A 14,938-nucleotide genomic window follows, 5' to 3' on the forward strand; every position below is an offset into this window, starting at 1 on the left:
AAGACACAGCATTGGTGGCTGTAATGACAACAGGCACCTTCTGCTCGAATTCTGCAGAGAGCACCAACTTGCTATTACCAACACAATCTTCCAACAGAAAGACCATCTGAAAACAACTTGGATGCATCCCCGGTCCAAACATTGGCATCTACTTGACTATGTGCTTGTGCGCCAGCAGGACCTGAAAGATGTTCTACACACAAGAGTGATGCCCAGTGCAGAGTGCCACACCGACTATCACCTTGTCCGCTGCAAACTCAAACTGCAGTTCAAACCCAAACCCAAGAAGAAAGGTAACCCCGTAAAGAAACTCAATGTTGACAGCTTGTGCCAGGAGGAAGTTTGGCGAACTCTCCACCGGCCACCATGTGAGAGGAGCTCTGAGGAAGCACTACAAAGACTGCCTCAAGAAGTCTCTAACAGTATGTCATATTGACTACCAATGCTGGTCAAACCTGGGTGTGGACCGTGATGTCTGGCGCCATACGAACTTCAACGCAGTCAGCGAGTTTGAGGAACAAAGAAGAGACACACTTAAAGACAAGAGACGCAGGAGGAAGGTGTGAGCTGCCTCTGACACCACACCGGATGTTACCTTCGTCTGTGGACATTGCTCACGGACCTGCCTTTCCCATATCAGACTTGTTAGTCAATGAGCGTGCATGCACACGACTTGGACAGCCTTCCTGATCTTTGTTCGCGAAGCCGAGCCATGATATATTATTATTATTATTATTATGTATAGTATTACTTGACTCATTGGAAGGTGATTCCCAGCAAGCACTGAATGAATTTGCTGCTGAGTGTTGCAAGGTAGGAATTAGTATTGTAAAGACTGACACATTGGTCTTCTCAATACACTCTGCATGTTAGTGGCAAATCACAGGCATATGAAGAAGTTTAAGTATCTCAGGGTTGTATTCATGAGTGATAGGAAGCAGAAGGCTGAATTGGATGCTAGAATTGCAGGTGCTGGCACAGTAATACACCAGTCCCAGAATTTGATCCTCAGAACAGAAGAGGTTGGTAAAAAAACCAAACTCACAATTTTCAATTCAGTTTTTACACCTATCTTCACCTATGGTCGTGAATGTTAGATACTGACTGAAAGAGTATGATCGTGAATACAAGTAGCTGAAATGGGGGTCCTCTGAAGGATCTCTGTAGTAATATTACTGAACAAGGTATACAGCTTGGAGATCAAGGAATCTCTCCAGACTGAGCTGCTACTTCTCTGCATTGAGAGGCCACAGTTGTGGTTATATGGATATGTGATAAGAATGTCACAGGAAAGAATCACACAAGACAGGTTTTTTTCAAGCCAAGTCAACCAGCAGGAGGCCTGCAGGCAGACTAAGAAGAAAATGGTTGGATAATATCCATAGTCTTTCACTCACATCTAAATAATCTACATACATCAATAAAATTCACTATGCAATGGCACACAAGAAATTACTATTTTTGGACAAACTTATAATTAAAGAGGATAACACCATTAAAACATCTTTTCTATAAACTAAAAACACAAACCAATACTTGAACTTTTGTTCCTCCCATCCCTTGCATACTAAAAGAAATATATCTTTTAATATGACAAAATGAATGTGCACTATAGTAAATAGATGCAGAATTAAAGTATAAAAAATAACAAGAATTAAGCATATTCATAGAAAAACAAAAATATCCCACTAGACTAATTGACTGAGCTATTATAAAAGTGAAAAGTATCCCAACTACAGAACTCAGAGGAAAACAAACACATAAAAATAGAAATGAGCTCCTAAGCTTTCCTTTTGTCACCACCCACAACCCAAGAAATCATGACATTGTCAATACTGCTAAAAGATATCTCCCAATTCTTTAACAATCATCACAAATGAACAAACTAATGACAGAATCAGAAAAAATACATTGCAGATGCCAAGCACCCAACCTAAAAAAGCTCTTAACTAAAGAAAGATTTACAAGAGAAGCAACAAAGAGAGTTCAAAAATGTGGTGACCCTCATTGTTGAACATGTGATTACATTGAAGGAGAGCAAATTACATTTTAAAAATGTGAATTGACCTGATTCACTGTGCCACATGCCCTGAATGCAAAGAATACTACATTGGGGAAATGGGTATTGGATTATATGAAAGAGTAAGGGTACATAAACAACAAATCCATGATACCTCTGTTAAAAACAACTTGCAGTGAACATTTTGAGAAATGTGGCAAAAGAAAATTCAAAATATTCCCCATCTTTAAAATAGGGACAGAAAATGAATATTTTTGTAAAGCAAAAGTAGAATACTTTATTAGTAAATGCACACCAAAACTAAACCAAAAATAATACTAAAGCTGTCAGAATTACTATCCCAACAATCCACATGAAAACACCAACCACTGTCTGAGTAATTAAAGCTATGTATGATTATGTACTTTTATACCTACTTTTTTTTATAAATTCACAGTTATATACAGATGTCTCTCTATATATGTGTATACATAAAAAAATATATGTAGGGGTATGTTTGTATGGATGTGCATATATGTGTGTAGGTGTATGTTAAAGTTTATCAGTGTGTTTGTATGGTGATATGTGTATATATATATCATGCTGGCTACTTCATAAAATCTTATCTATTTATATGTGTGTGTGTGTTCAAATGTGTACATATATGTAAACATGTCTAGATGTGTTTTTATGCATATAAATGTATATGGAAATTGTAGCTGTGATACCAGTGCTGGTGGCACAAAAGAGAACCATCCGAACGTGGCCATTGCCAGCACCACCCCGACTGGCTTCCGTGCCGGTGGCACGTAAAAAGCACCATCCAATCGTGGCCGTTTGCCAGCCTCGTCTGGCACCTGTACCAGTGGCACGTAAAAAGCACCCACTACACTCATGGAGTGGTTGGCGTTAGGAAGGGCATCTAGCCATAGAAACATTGCTAGATCAGACTGGGCCTGGTGCAGCCTTCTGGCTTCCTAGACCCCAACTGCACCGTCCAACCCATGCCAGCATGGAAAGCAGACACTAAACAATGATGATGATGATATATATATGTGTGTGTGTACATATATGTGTATATGGTATGCTGTGAAGACGTGGGTATTCACCTCACAATTGTAAGGTCGTGTGTTCGATTCCTGATGACGCATCATGTCCTTAAGCAAGATACTTTATTTCATGTTACTCTAGCATACTCAGCTGGCAAAAATGAGTAGTACCTGTACTTCAAAGGGCCAGCCTGGTCACATCCTGGGTCATGCTGAATCATTCTGAGAACTATGTTTGTGGATGGGCATCTGTATGTGTATTTGTATGGGCACACATGCAGATACCAGTTTGAGTATATGTATTTTCCTGGGTATCTATCTGGGTGTGTACATATATATGTGTGTGTGTGTGTGTGCATATATGTATGTGTGTTGTTGCACATATATCTATGAATGCAGGTACAGACAACTTGCAAGACAAAAGCCCCCTCAGCTGGGAGGAGGGAGTAATAGTCAGGGGGTGGCTTTGAGCCAGTTGATGAGAGATTAAAGATATAGAGGAAAAGGGATAGGTGTCTTACCGTAGAATACACGTGCACATATACCTGAATTTAAGTATTTGTGTGTGTGTGTGTGTGTGTATATATATACACACACACATATATTTACTTGAGGCACAAGCATTCTCAAGCTGGACAGAAAATCCTTAAGTAATAATTTTATTTCATTTCTTTTTCTTGGAAAATTTAGACTTTCTTTAAGGAACTATTCCTTCATTTCTTCTAACCTTATTAACAATATGCTATTCTGTACATTACCAAAAACGTTTTGTTTTAATCCTCCTACATACACCGATATATGATATTTATCCATTACCATCAAATCTCTTAACCCCTGTGCCTATTCTGTACTTTCTTATCCCATCTATTTCACCCTGCCACCTATAGGAAAGTGCCCAATTTGTGCATATTGAGTATCTTCCTTCCCTCTATCTCCACTAACTACTAACCCTCCTGCTTATTGAACGAGGTATGATGCTTGAGTGTGAATAGACTGAACTCTGGCAACCTTTTATTCATCCTCCCTCACCATACTTTCTTGGGTTATGTTACTTTGAGGATATACCCTGACCTATCATCATCATCTTACCTATCTCTGCATCACTCTAGAGATTACTATATTTCTGTCCTTCCGGTTCCAGATATAGCTTGCTAGAGTTTTGCTTTTCCTTTTGTCTAAGAATTTAAAAAATGATTGGTGGTTGGTGTAATTCTTTTTGAATCATACTCAAACAATTCAATAGATTTTTTCCCTTTAGTGTCCTTATTTTGTGGAACAAAGGTGATCACAGCTTTGTAGATGCATGTCTAATCAAGGGGGCATCTTGGTTGAATAATATAAAATGCTGTCTTTCATATTAGGGCCACAGCTGCAGAAAACTTACATGGAACATTTATTGAAGACAGCTACAATATCTATGGATATCAAGGAAATGCTTATCTATCAGAGCTAGAAATATTTTACCTCCATCAGACCTAACATTCAAAGAGAAAGAGGGACTTGGCTTCTATTTGGGATGGAGAGGATAATTTCATCTCTTTAAAGCAACTGTTGGCCAAGGCACTATTACTGTAGCAGCTGCTTTATGGAAAAGTATATACTCATATACATACATGGTTTTGTGGTTTACTATGAGCAAATATCTTTTACAATAACCAAAGCCAACCAACCAATAACTTTTCAATGAAAGAATTAGTAGGTAGAAGCTGAAAAGATGCCAGTTTTGCACATCTTTCTCTCACTAACCCACCATCACCTACCTAACTGCAGTATTTTTCAGCTGTAATTAAATGAAAATAAAACTACTTATTTCCTGTGATACCAGTTGTCTTTCTCACTACTCTGAACTACTTTCATTTGATATCCACCTTTTATTATTTTTACATTGTCCTTCTCTGTTCAGTTTATTTTAAACACCTTTTTGTGTTATTAAATTAATCTCCTTCAAGACATCTCTCATTCTCAATATACTACATATCTCTACCCTCACACTTTTGCAACTTACCAACCCATATACCAACTCCATTTCTCTCATCCAACCCATGCCAGCATGGAAAACGGACGTTAAACGATGATGATGATGATGACTGCTGTTCTTCACCCCTCCTTGTACTATCAATCACCTACTCTCCCTACCTTTCTTCCAACTCATGCATCATTGATCAACCTCTCCATCCTTGATTCCCATTCACTACATTCACCTCTCAACTGCACTCAGTCTCTAGTCATCATCTACTCTTCCCTTCAACTGATATTTGTCATCAACCAATTTTCTTCATTCATTATATTTGCCTCTTCACTCCTACCCCATCACTAACCATCTCTTACTCTCTTCATACACTCTTGCAATCTCTACCTACTCACACTTCCTGTTCTTCTGTCCCTATTCACTTCTAACTCCACCCTGATTACTCCCATCCACTTGTCTATAATCAAGTAACCATATAGCTCCTCTACAACATGAAATCTATTGCAGCTCCTTTCATATTTTAACCGCTTGTCTTTTAGCATAAAGCCTCATCCTGCACTACTGTTGCCATACTCAGTTGAAAGGGATTTTTGTTTTGAGTCCTGCAGGACAACATCACATGTGCTGGTGCCATGAAAGAGCTACCCAGTAAACTTTGTAAAGTGGCAGATATCAGGAAGCGAATCCAGCCAGAAAAACCATGTCAGAGAAGACAGTGGAGCATGATACAGCCTCAAACCCACTGGATTCTGTCAAAGTATCCAACCCATGTCATTATGGAACACTGATGTTAAAAGATGGTGCTGATGATGATATATATGTGTGTGAGTGTGTTTGTATTTTCCCTCACCTTCATGTGTTCAGTGATTGTTAACAAAGACCTCACTCTGCATACAGATGGTGTCCTTTGATTGTAGTCCACTGGAAAAGCATGAGAGATGAAAATAGAAAATGGATTGAACGACATTATTTAAAATCACTACAATTTTTTCCACACATCATTACGCCCTAAGTATATTGATGAGTAATTATATCATCTCTCACCAATGTTGTTTAATCCATTTTCTATCATTTTTCTATTTATATAAACTCTAAAAATACTATGGAATTCCAGATGTATATCTAACATCAAGAGTACTTCCACTGTATAATGACAGCTGGTAGTCAATAACTGTAAACAAACTTTGCATAACATACAACAAGGTTGTATACAATACAAATCTTACCTAAATCTTATTTAACTATATATATACATACATACATATACACACACACACACATATAGGCATATAATGTATGACAGATATATAGAAATACATATAATATATATATAGCACAAATGAAATTTTTCCTTCATGTCTGCATTTTACAAAATATGTTTTAGTGGGATTGAAGGATAAACCATCAGACATAATAAATTCCAGTGTTGGTTTCTGTAATTTTTGAAAGTCATAAGACACCTTGTTATATTTACAAGTGAAGTTAATCATTTCCTGTGTTTCTTTCTCTGTCTTTTTCTAAACGAGCATGCTCATTGCATAGAACACAGTCACTAAACCATCTTGTTGTTTTTACAAGCTTAATAAATGGTGAAATAAATTAATATTGAGTAGCTGTATTCCACAAGGCTTTTTGTTTAGTCTTTGTGACTCAAGTTTCATGCCATTCCAATTTTCAAGAATGAAATTTGAGTAACAAGCTAAAAGTTCAGTTTCAGTAAACCATATGTGTGAAAACTATGCTCTCTCATTTGTTCAACACAATTGAACATTCATATATATATATATATATATATCCACCATGATCTTATGACATATTTTATCTCTTTTTCTAACTCCACGCATGCACACACTCTTTTACCTGTTTCACTTTTTGAACTGCAGTCATGTATATCCAGAAAATAGCCTTGCTTGGTATGCAGAATAGGAGTAGATACAAATTTCATACAATGTTATCTCAATACTAATTATGGGTACACAAGAGAAGCACAGTTGAATTATAAGCAGGTTGATACAGAAAGTGGATTTTATATATGGCAGGTGCACAGAAACCATAAATACCAAGAGCCCAGGAGTACCCTTAGAGGTAGCTGATGGTTTCTGTTACCTGCGAGACCAAATAGTGGAGGAAGATGTTCTGAAAGTATAGTAGCAAGAGGTAAGAGTAAGAATACACTGGAGAAAGTTCAGGGTAACAAAGTTTGTCTGTAGGAACAAAGTTTTGCCTGCTGAAGAAGACCTGTTCAGCTCTGCTTACAAGATAGAACCAAGGTTCTGGAAGAATAATGCATAGGTATATAATTAGGTCTCTTGCCCAATATATCTCCAAGTCTAAACCTATTGCACCTCTTCATCTTATTCTCATACCTACTGCATTACCCTGCTTCTGTAATTTATAAAATTTAAATCCTTATCACCTTTTTGATACTGACAATCATCATTTCTCCTCCTATCAGCCACTTCTAGTTGATATCCATCCCTCATTCTTATCATCCTCATCCCCACTCATATTTACCATCAACTACCCCCATCCTTGTTGACCAGGCCCTTTAGCATTCACTTCTCTATATGTATCTTTGATCACACCTACCCATGGTTCTGTTCTTCTTTTATGCACCCTACCACACCCTTTTCCTACACTCCCTGTTCACCTTCTTTGGACACCTTAAGTTGGGAGATTGGTCTGGTACCTTGTCACCAACATATCTCTTTCTGGCCCCACTCCATTCACCCCACCCATCCATATATAATTCAGTGGGGTAGCAATGAATTTCTTCTGCAACAATAAACCTGTTCCTTTGCCTCTCATTGTACTTCTCAATACCTTACATAAAGCATACACTTTTCTCTCTCTTATCCTTTGTCTGTCGACCTCACTAGTGCTGGTTCCATGAAGAAAGCACAGTACATTCTGTAAAGTGGTTGATGCTAGGTTGGGCATCCAGCCACAGAAAAATATGTCAGAACTGAAATGCTAGAACAAGATGTGGTTCTGCAACTCTTCAGCTCATTGATACGATCTATGCCATCATGAAAAGCAGACATATAATGATTATATATGTGAATGTATGTACGTGAATGCGCATGCACACACACACAGAAGAATATCTTCTCTCGGAGCATCAGAATCTGATAAATTGGTAGTATTGACACAGGAATTATGTCAATACTATCATTATGCCCCCATTATGGCCTGAAAGCCAGAAGTTAGAGGTGGAGTAGAAGTGTGGACATAGATTAATACACTATTGATATAAAATGTTTTGTTAATTAATCTCACTAGTGAAATTAATCAAGTGTCCCAATGACACTTGGATCATAATAAATTATTTACATTCCCACCACCATTATCATCATCATTAGTATTATTATAGTTGCTGTTGTAACTTGGAAAATTAAGAAGAAAAAGTGGGATGAAAATATGAACAGGTCAGAAGTCAAAACCTCTTCAACACAAGAATGGTAAAATATGAATTTGGTGGGAAGAAGTAAGTGTGTGTGTGTATAGGTGTCAGTTTGTAGGCAGTTTCAGTTCTATAGTGCACTGTGTGCAAATGTCCATGAGGTTTCACTGATATTGGTTTGGTGAAGCAAGATGTAGATATGTATAGTACAGAAGTATAGTTCGTTGTTATAAGCAATGTATAGACCTGTATAACTGATTACTATCATCATAGCCTGTAATGAGTGAGGTGGGAAACTAAATCTGAGTAGAAATTTATTCAGGGGAGGCAATCAGTTATGTAATTGATCTGATCAAAATATATTATGAGAAAACAAAGACATTTGTACTCTAACAACCTATGTGTGGGTGTGGAGTGACTATCTATGTACATATACCTGTATGTATGCATGCACACCTACCCATCTTTATATATAATATATATATATGATGATGATGATATATATATATTGATGATGATGATTGACTGCATTGCTCCTTCCACATCCATACAACCAACTCTTGTTCAAATTGAAAAAGTCACCTTATTTTTCTTTCTGTTCATCATTTTCCTTATCCCTTATCCCTTTTCCCCTTCTTTTAATTATTAAAGCAAAGCAACTGGTCTCATAAAAATAAAATAAAATAAACAACATTACAAAACAACTTATAAACTGACTTGAAAAGAACAAAATTCATTTATCATAAGGTTGTAATTGCTACACACACACGCACACATGCATGCACACACACACACACAATTATTTTTTTAGGCAAAAGAAAGAAAATCATTTGTGAAATAATAAAAAACAAAAACAAACATTTTGCTGTTGAAGCAATTTCAGTTGTGATAAAAAAAAAAAAAAGTTACAAAACATAAGCTAAGACATATTTGGGGGAATTCAGGCTACAAAAAAGAGGAGGGGAAGATTCAGAAAATTTTAAAATATTTTTTTAAAAAGAAAACAATTGTCCTGTTTTTCTTATTTTCATTTATGATAATTACAAACAACACTACAAGCACTAATAATAATAATAATAATAATCCTTTCTACTATAGGCACAAGGCCTGAAATTTTTGGGGAGGTGGGGCAGTTAATTTGATGGACCCCAGTGTGCAACTGATACTTAATTCATCAACTCCAAAAGGATGAAAGGCAAAGTTGAACTCGGTGGGATTTTAACTTAGAACGTAAAGACAGATAAAATGCCACTAAACATTTTGCCTGGCAGGCTAACGATTCTGCCAGCTTACCACCTTAATAAAAATAATAATGATAATAATAATCTTTTCTACTATAGGTACAAGGCCTGAAATTGGGGGATGGGAACAGTCGATTATATCAACCCCAGTACTTGATTGGTAGTTCATTGATTCTAAAAGGATGAAAGGCAAAGTCAGCCTAGGTGGAATTTGAACTCAGAATGTAAGGATGAACAAAATGCCACTAAGCATTTTGCCCGGCATGCTAGTGGTTCTGCCAACTCGCCACCTTAATAATAATAATAATAATAAAACCAAACACACAACTAAAGTTTGTTTAAATGACATAAAAATTGATGACATGTTTTATATCAGTATTTGTGTATGTGTGAAACAGAGTAGTGTAAATTTATACATACATACATACATATAAGAATAGGGACTGCAAGAATCAAACAGAGCTCACAGTAAGCTCCCTGCCTGGAGCATGGCTAACGAGGAAAACTGTGGTTAAGGCTGGGATGTAACCTCATGATTGTTCTGAAAACCCATGAATCAACAATATCATATAAAACTGACCAGATAAGAGAACTGAAGTAAGAGAATAAATGTTTATTCCATTTGTTGACACCTGTTTTGTAATCTATAAAACAGCTGCCAACTAATGAAATAAACATCTATTCTCTGACTTCACTTCTTTTATCTGGTCAATTTAGACACACATATACATGTATGTTTATCTGTATATGTATGTGCACTGTAAGATGGCGAATTTAGAGCTTTAGGCAAAGAATCATTATCCAGTCTACTTACAATAAAGTGGCAGGGTTACTACTGTACTTGGCAGTATTATCACACTTTTTCTCACACACACACATACACACAATCTATTTCATACACATATACGATTTGCATACACATACATTTTCAGTTGAATATTTCTTTTTAGTACAACAATGCCAGAAATACCTTCTTGGGATAATTCCAAAGAGACCAGAGTCCATTCTGAAAGTTCCCTGCTCTTGACCCAAGAGAAATCTCCACAGATGGTGAGTAAAGTACAGCAGAACAACAAGCATGAACTTCATGGGATGAGAATTAGTTAAATGATAATAATAATAATAATAATAATGGCTTCAAATTTTTAGCACTAGGTCAGCAATGTCAAGAGATGGGGAACAGTCAATTACATAAACCCCCAGTGATCAACTAGTAATTATTTTATTAACTCTGAAAAGATGAAAAGCAAAGTTGACCTTTGTGTGTTTTGAACTCAGAGCTGGAAGAAATGCAGTTAAGCATTTTGTCCAGTGTATTATTGAATCTGCCAGCTTTCCACCTTAGTAGTTATAGTAGTAGTAGTAGTAGTAGCAGCAGCAGTAGTTGTAGTAGTATACACATCAAGTAGCAAACATACCAATAGAAACACCAAAATCATAACATTGATAACCACACAAATAGATCCCCACTACATGGATACATTTAGACACACCTGTTAGCATGCATACACTCACAGAGGCACAACACACATCAACAAATATACACGCCTGTTAGTACACACACACACATTGTAAAAATGCTCAAAAAATATCAAACACCCAATGGAAACAAAGAATTAAAGTGACACATAAAGAATTTAACTACTTCATTTACAGGTTTTTAGTCAGCAGGTTTCAAAACTGGTTCCTGAAGCCAGTTGCTTTGTTTTAGTGTTTTTTACCCTATTTTTTTCCTTTTTTTTCCCCATTTTCATTAGGGTCCACAGAGAATTTAAGAGTTCAATTAAATTTAGAACTTTCAGATGAGTTCAGGTTTTTTTTTGTTTAAGAATGGTTTGTAAAAATTTGGTTAACAAAATAGAAAAGAAAATGGATATAGGAGAAATAAAAATTAAAATAAAAAAATAAAATATTTAAATAAAGTCAAAATAAAGAGAAGAAAAAATAGCTGTGTTTCTTGTATTTATACATATCTATTGAAATGAGAAAATGCAACTTACATATTTCTCTTCAGACAAACTTACAAAGCATGAATTTTGATGGTCTAATATGACTCATGTGTAATATATGTGTATATGTGTGTGGTGTGTATATAGTTAATTAAAATAGGTGTGTATGTATAACTAGTTAAAATGTGTGTGTGTGTGTGTGCATGGCTGTAAGCAAGTATATGTGTGAGAACTGAGATGTCCATACAATAGTGATAAATGAATGAATAATAATGTCAGCTCATGTTTACTGTTTGGTGTGAAATGGTAAACATGTTCACATGAGCTGCCATTCATTTATTCATTCATTTTTTCAGCTTGCACTGAATTTTACTGAATCAGTGAAGATTACAACATGAAGCTGTATGAAACCCATGGTAAGTGGTTGACAGCATAGTTCCTACATTTAAACAGAGATATGCATGCACACACACACATGCACACGCAACTAAGCACAGATTTTGAAATGTTGATATGTGATGATCCAAGAGTAGCCTGACGAGTTAAAAGACAGACTGACCAAACTGATGTGGGAGGTGGAAAAAGGAAGGGGTTCAAGAGGCACAACCCTATTGTGTAAGACAGGGGATTGTTTTATTACTGCTGCTTTTTACAGTGGTGATTAAAGTGGTGGGAAGGAGAATGGGGAGGGTAGGAAATGTGTACAACAATAAAAAAAAAAACAATTATTGGAAACCAATGCTTCCTTAAAGGTTTCCTTTATTCCAATTTTAGATTGGAGGAAACTGTAATGAAGGGGTCTTTGTGAATCATTTTGCATTCTTTCTTTTCTCTGTCTTGTCTTTTTTCTAGTTTCCTTCTTTCTTTCTTACTTTGTTTTCTCTTTTTGCTGTTACAATTCACATTTTCTTTTATGAAAGAGAAAGAATGAAATCTCTCTTCCTTCAGTTTAAAAAAAAATGAATAATATAAACACACTTTCATTTGAGAAAGACAGAAAATGTTCCTTAGACCACAGCAGTGTTTAGGGATTATTCCCTGCAGTAGGGCACACAATAAGCAGTATAAGTTAGGGTTCTTATTCACATCCGAGATCCTTTCTGTTGTAACACCTGAAAAAGAAAATTAATGAATATTAAATAATGAATATTAAAATATCTTTTTTTTTAATATTCTTTTGGCCATATCAATTTCCAATTCTCATAAAACTGTTTTGACACTCAAACAGTTCCAGAATCTTATTCCATCCACTCTACAGTATTAGTATTAAGTAATGTTAATTTAGCAACAAGTTGGTAAAGAATTATTCTATTACTTTCTGTTAAGTTCAGGTTTGAAAGAGATCAAAGATATTCCTTCTATAATATTGGTTGTAAAATTCTTCCTAAATTCAAAAATGCTTAAACTCAAGGCAATATTTATAGCCTGCTTATTTCATAAAGTGAGAACTCTTTAATTTTATGTTTAAAAAATTTATTTCAGGTTTTAATTTGTGAATTTGTGATGTTCCATGTAACAAAATTATAGAAAATTAATGTTTTGTTGTAAGGGTGGTGACAATAATTTGAGGAGTGACACCAAATCATTACCACAAACATTGTTATTATGCTCCTTGTATCCATTACCCTAGTTCTCAGAAACTGACTAAAATTAGTTATTAGGAATGCTATCCAAATAAGATACAAAACTCATTCATAAGATGAAATTTAAAGAAGGATCTAATGCTTGCCAAAATGAAATGAAAATGATTTTAAAATTCATCTTTCAATGTATTCTACATGAAAGAACTTTTAACACTGTAACTGATAGTTTTGTAATGGTTAGTAGAACACTTTCTGCAGACAAGAGACCATACAGTATTTGGTAGAACATTGCACACAATAGACCATGTTATTTCATTTTTGTATCTGATTTGCAAGATTCTTTATGTGAATTTGTGTGTTGAAACAAACTTTGTTTTGTCTAGGGAGAGTCATTATGCCAATATATTTAACACACACACTGGTACAATTTCCCTTCTTTAATATTAGTCAATTGGTTAAATGTCCAACTAATTAATCAATTGTTTAATCTGTTTTGTTTGTCAAAGCTCTTCCATTGCTACTTGCAACCTTTTCAATGACTTTTGACTTAGTCCATTATAGAGGCAGTGTATGTCTACTTGAGATCTTGTCACGTGCATGTATGTGCCAATGTGCACATGTGATTGTGTGTGTGTGTGTGTACCTCTGCTTCCTTGTGCATGCATGACTGAGTGTGTCTATACGTAGGAGTTTCTGTGAGTATGCACGTACGCCTGTTGTGTATATATGTGTGTATGCATGTATGTGTATATATATATATGGTCATATTCTTACATTTGCCCCTTATTCATTGCTTGTCCTTCTGCCACAGTCCCTACCACAACAATCTTCCCACAAATGACAATTCTGTACTGACACTATTTCTTCTTTGTGTCTGTACTAGCAACAACTGCAGACTTTCTTCTAAAGAAATTACCTGACTTTTTTAAAATGGTTTCTTTTCTCAATTTCCTTTTATTATTCATGATGATAATGATGATTTTACTCTATTTTAGATTAGGAAGCTGTTTGTCTTATACTTTTGGTTAGATCTCTACTGTATACAATAGACTATGAGATAGTATGGTTATACTTTGTTACCATGTCACAATACTTCATCAGTGAACTCAGGTTAAGAGCTTCAATAACATTTGTGTTAGAATTCATGAAACAAGAGAACTGGCAGAAATGGTAAAGACCTGTACTAAATGCCACATACAATGCTCAGTTCACTACATCTAGGTATTTTGAGTTCAAGTTCTACAATGGCTTAACTTACTTTTTACCATTCATCTCACAAAAATCAGCAAATATTCTGAGATCAGTCCCATCAGTTCCTACAATCTAACTTTGTACCAAGTAAAATGAAGTGAGAATTTTATGTTTTTGTTTCCTATCATTTATGTTGTGTTTATTGATTCTTTTTCATATGGGTGTAGCCATAATTGTGTGGTTAACCAATGGCCTTTTGTAAACTTGGGGTTTAAAAACCTTGACCAAATGTCTTCTATATTATTAAAAGCAAAATTCTGTCTGTTCCTCTGGGACCCCTGTATCTCATACCATTTTGGAATCAGGATGATTCCAAGATTGAAAATCTGCCCTTCATTTGGTTCTTGAACATCCAGCACTGAGATCTGATCTAAAAGCATTTGGGTGGCAATTTCTAGCAGTAAAGCTTGGCTGACTCATGCCATCATGCTTGCCTGTCAGATGACGTCAGAGATCAAGCGTCAGATTAATGACATTCGCTTTGTTACTTTTAC

At 35.7% G+C, this 14,938-nt stretch overlaps 1 protein-coding gene across 1 annotated transcript in view; it reads right to left on the reverse strand.

Annotated features, from left to right (window-relative positions):
- Window positions 1-11,277: 11,277 nt before the first annotated feature.
- The window catches only part of LOC115215616 (BTB/POZ domain-containing protein KCTD5), a 57,678-nt gene continuing 54,017 nt past the window's right edge, over window positions 11,278-14,938 (reverse strand). Inside the window, exon 6 of the mRNA XM_029784842.2 lies at window positions 11,278-12,722. Coding sequence (XP_029640702.1) covers window positions 12,693-12,722 — 30 coding nt within the window. The 3' untranslated portion in view covers window positions 11,278-12,692. The remainder of the gene's footprint in view (window positions 12,723-14,938) is intronic.

The sequence above is a fragment of the Octopus sinensis genome, linkage group LG9, assembly GCF_006345805.1.
Source record: "Octopus sinensis linkage group LG9, ASM634580v1, whole genome shotgun sequence".
In the NCBI taxonomy this organism is placed as follows: Eukaryota; Metazoa; Mollusca; class Cephalopoda; order Octopoda; family Octopodidae; genus Octopus; species Octopus sinensis.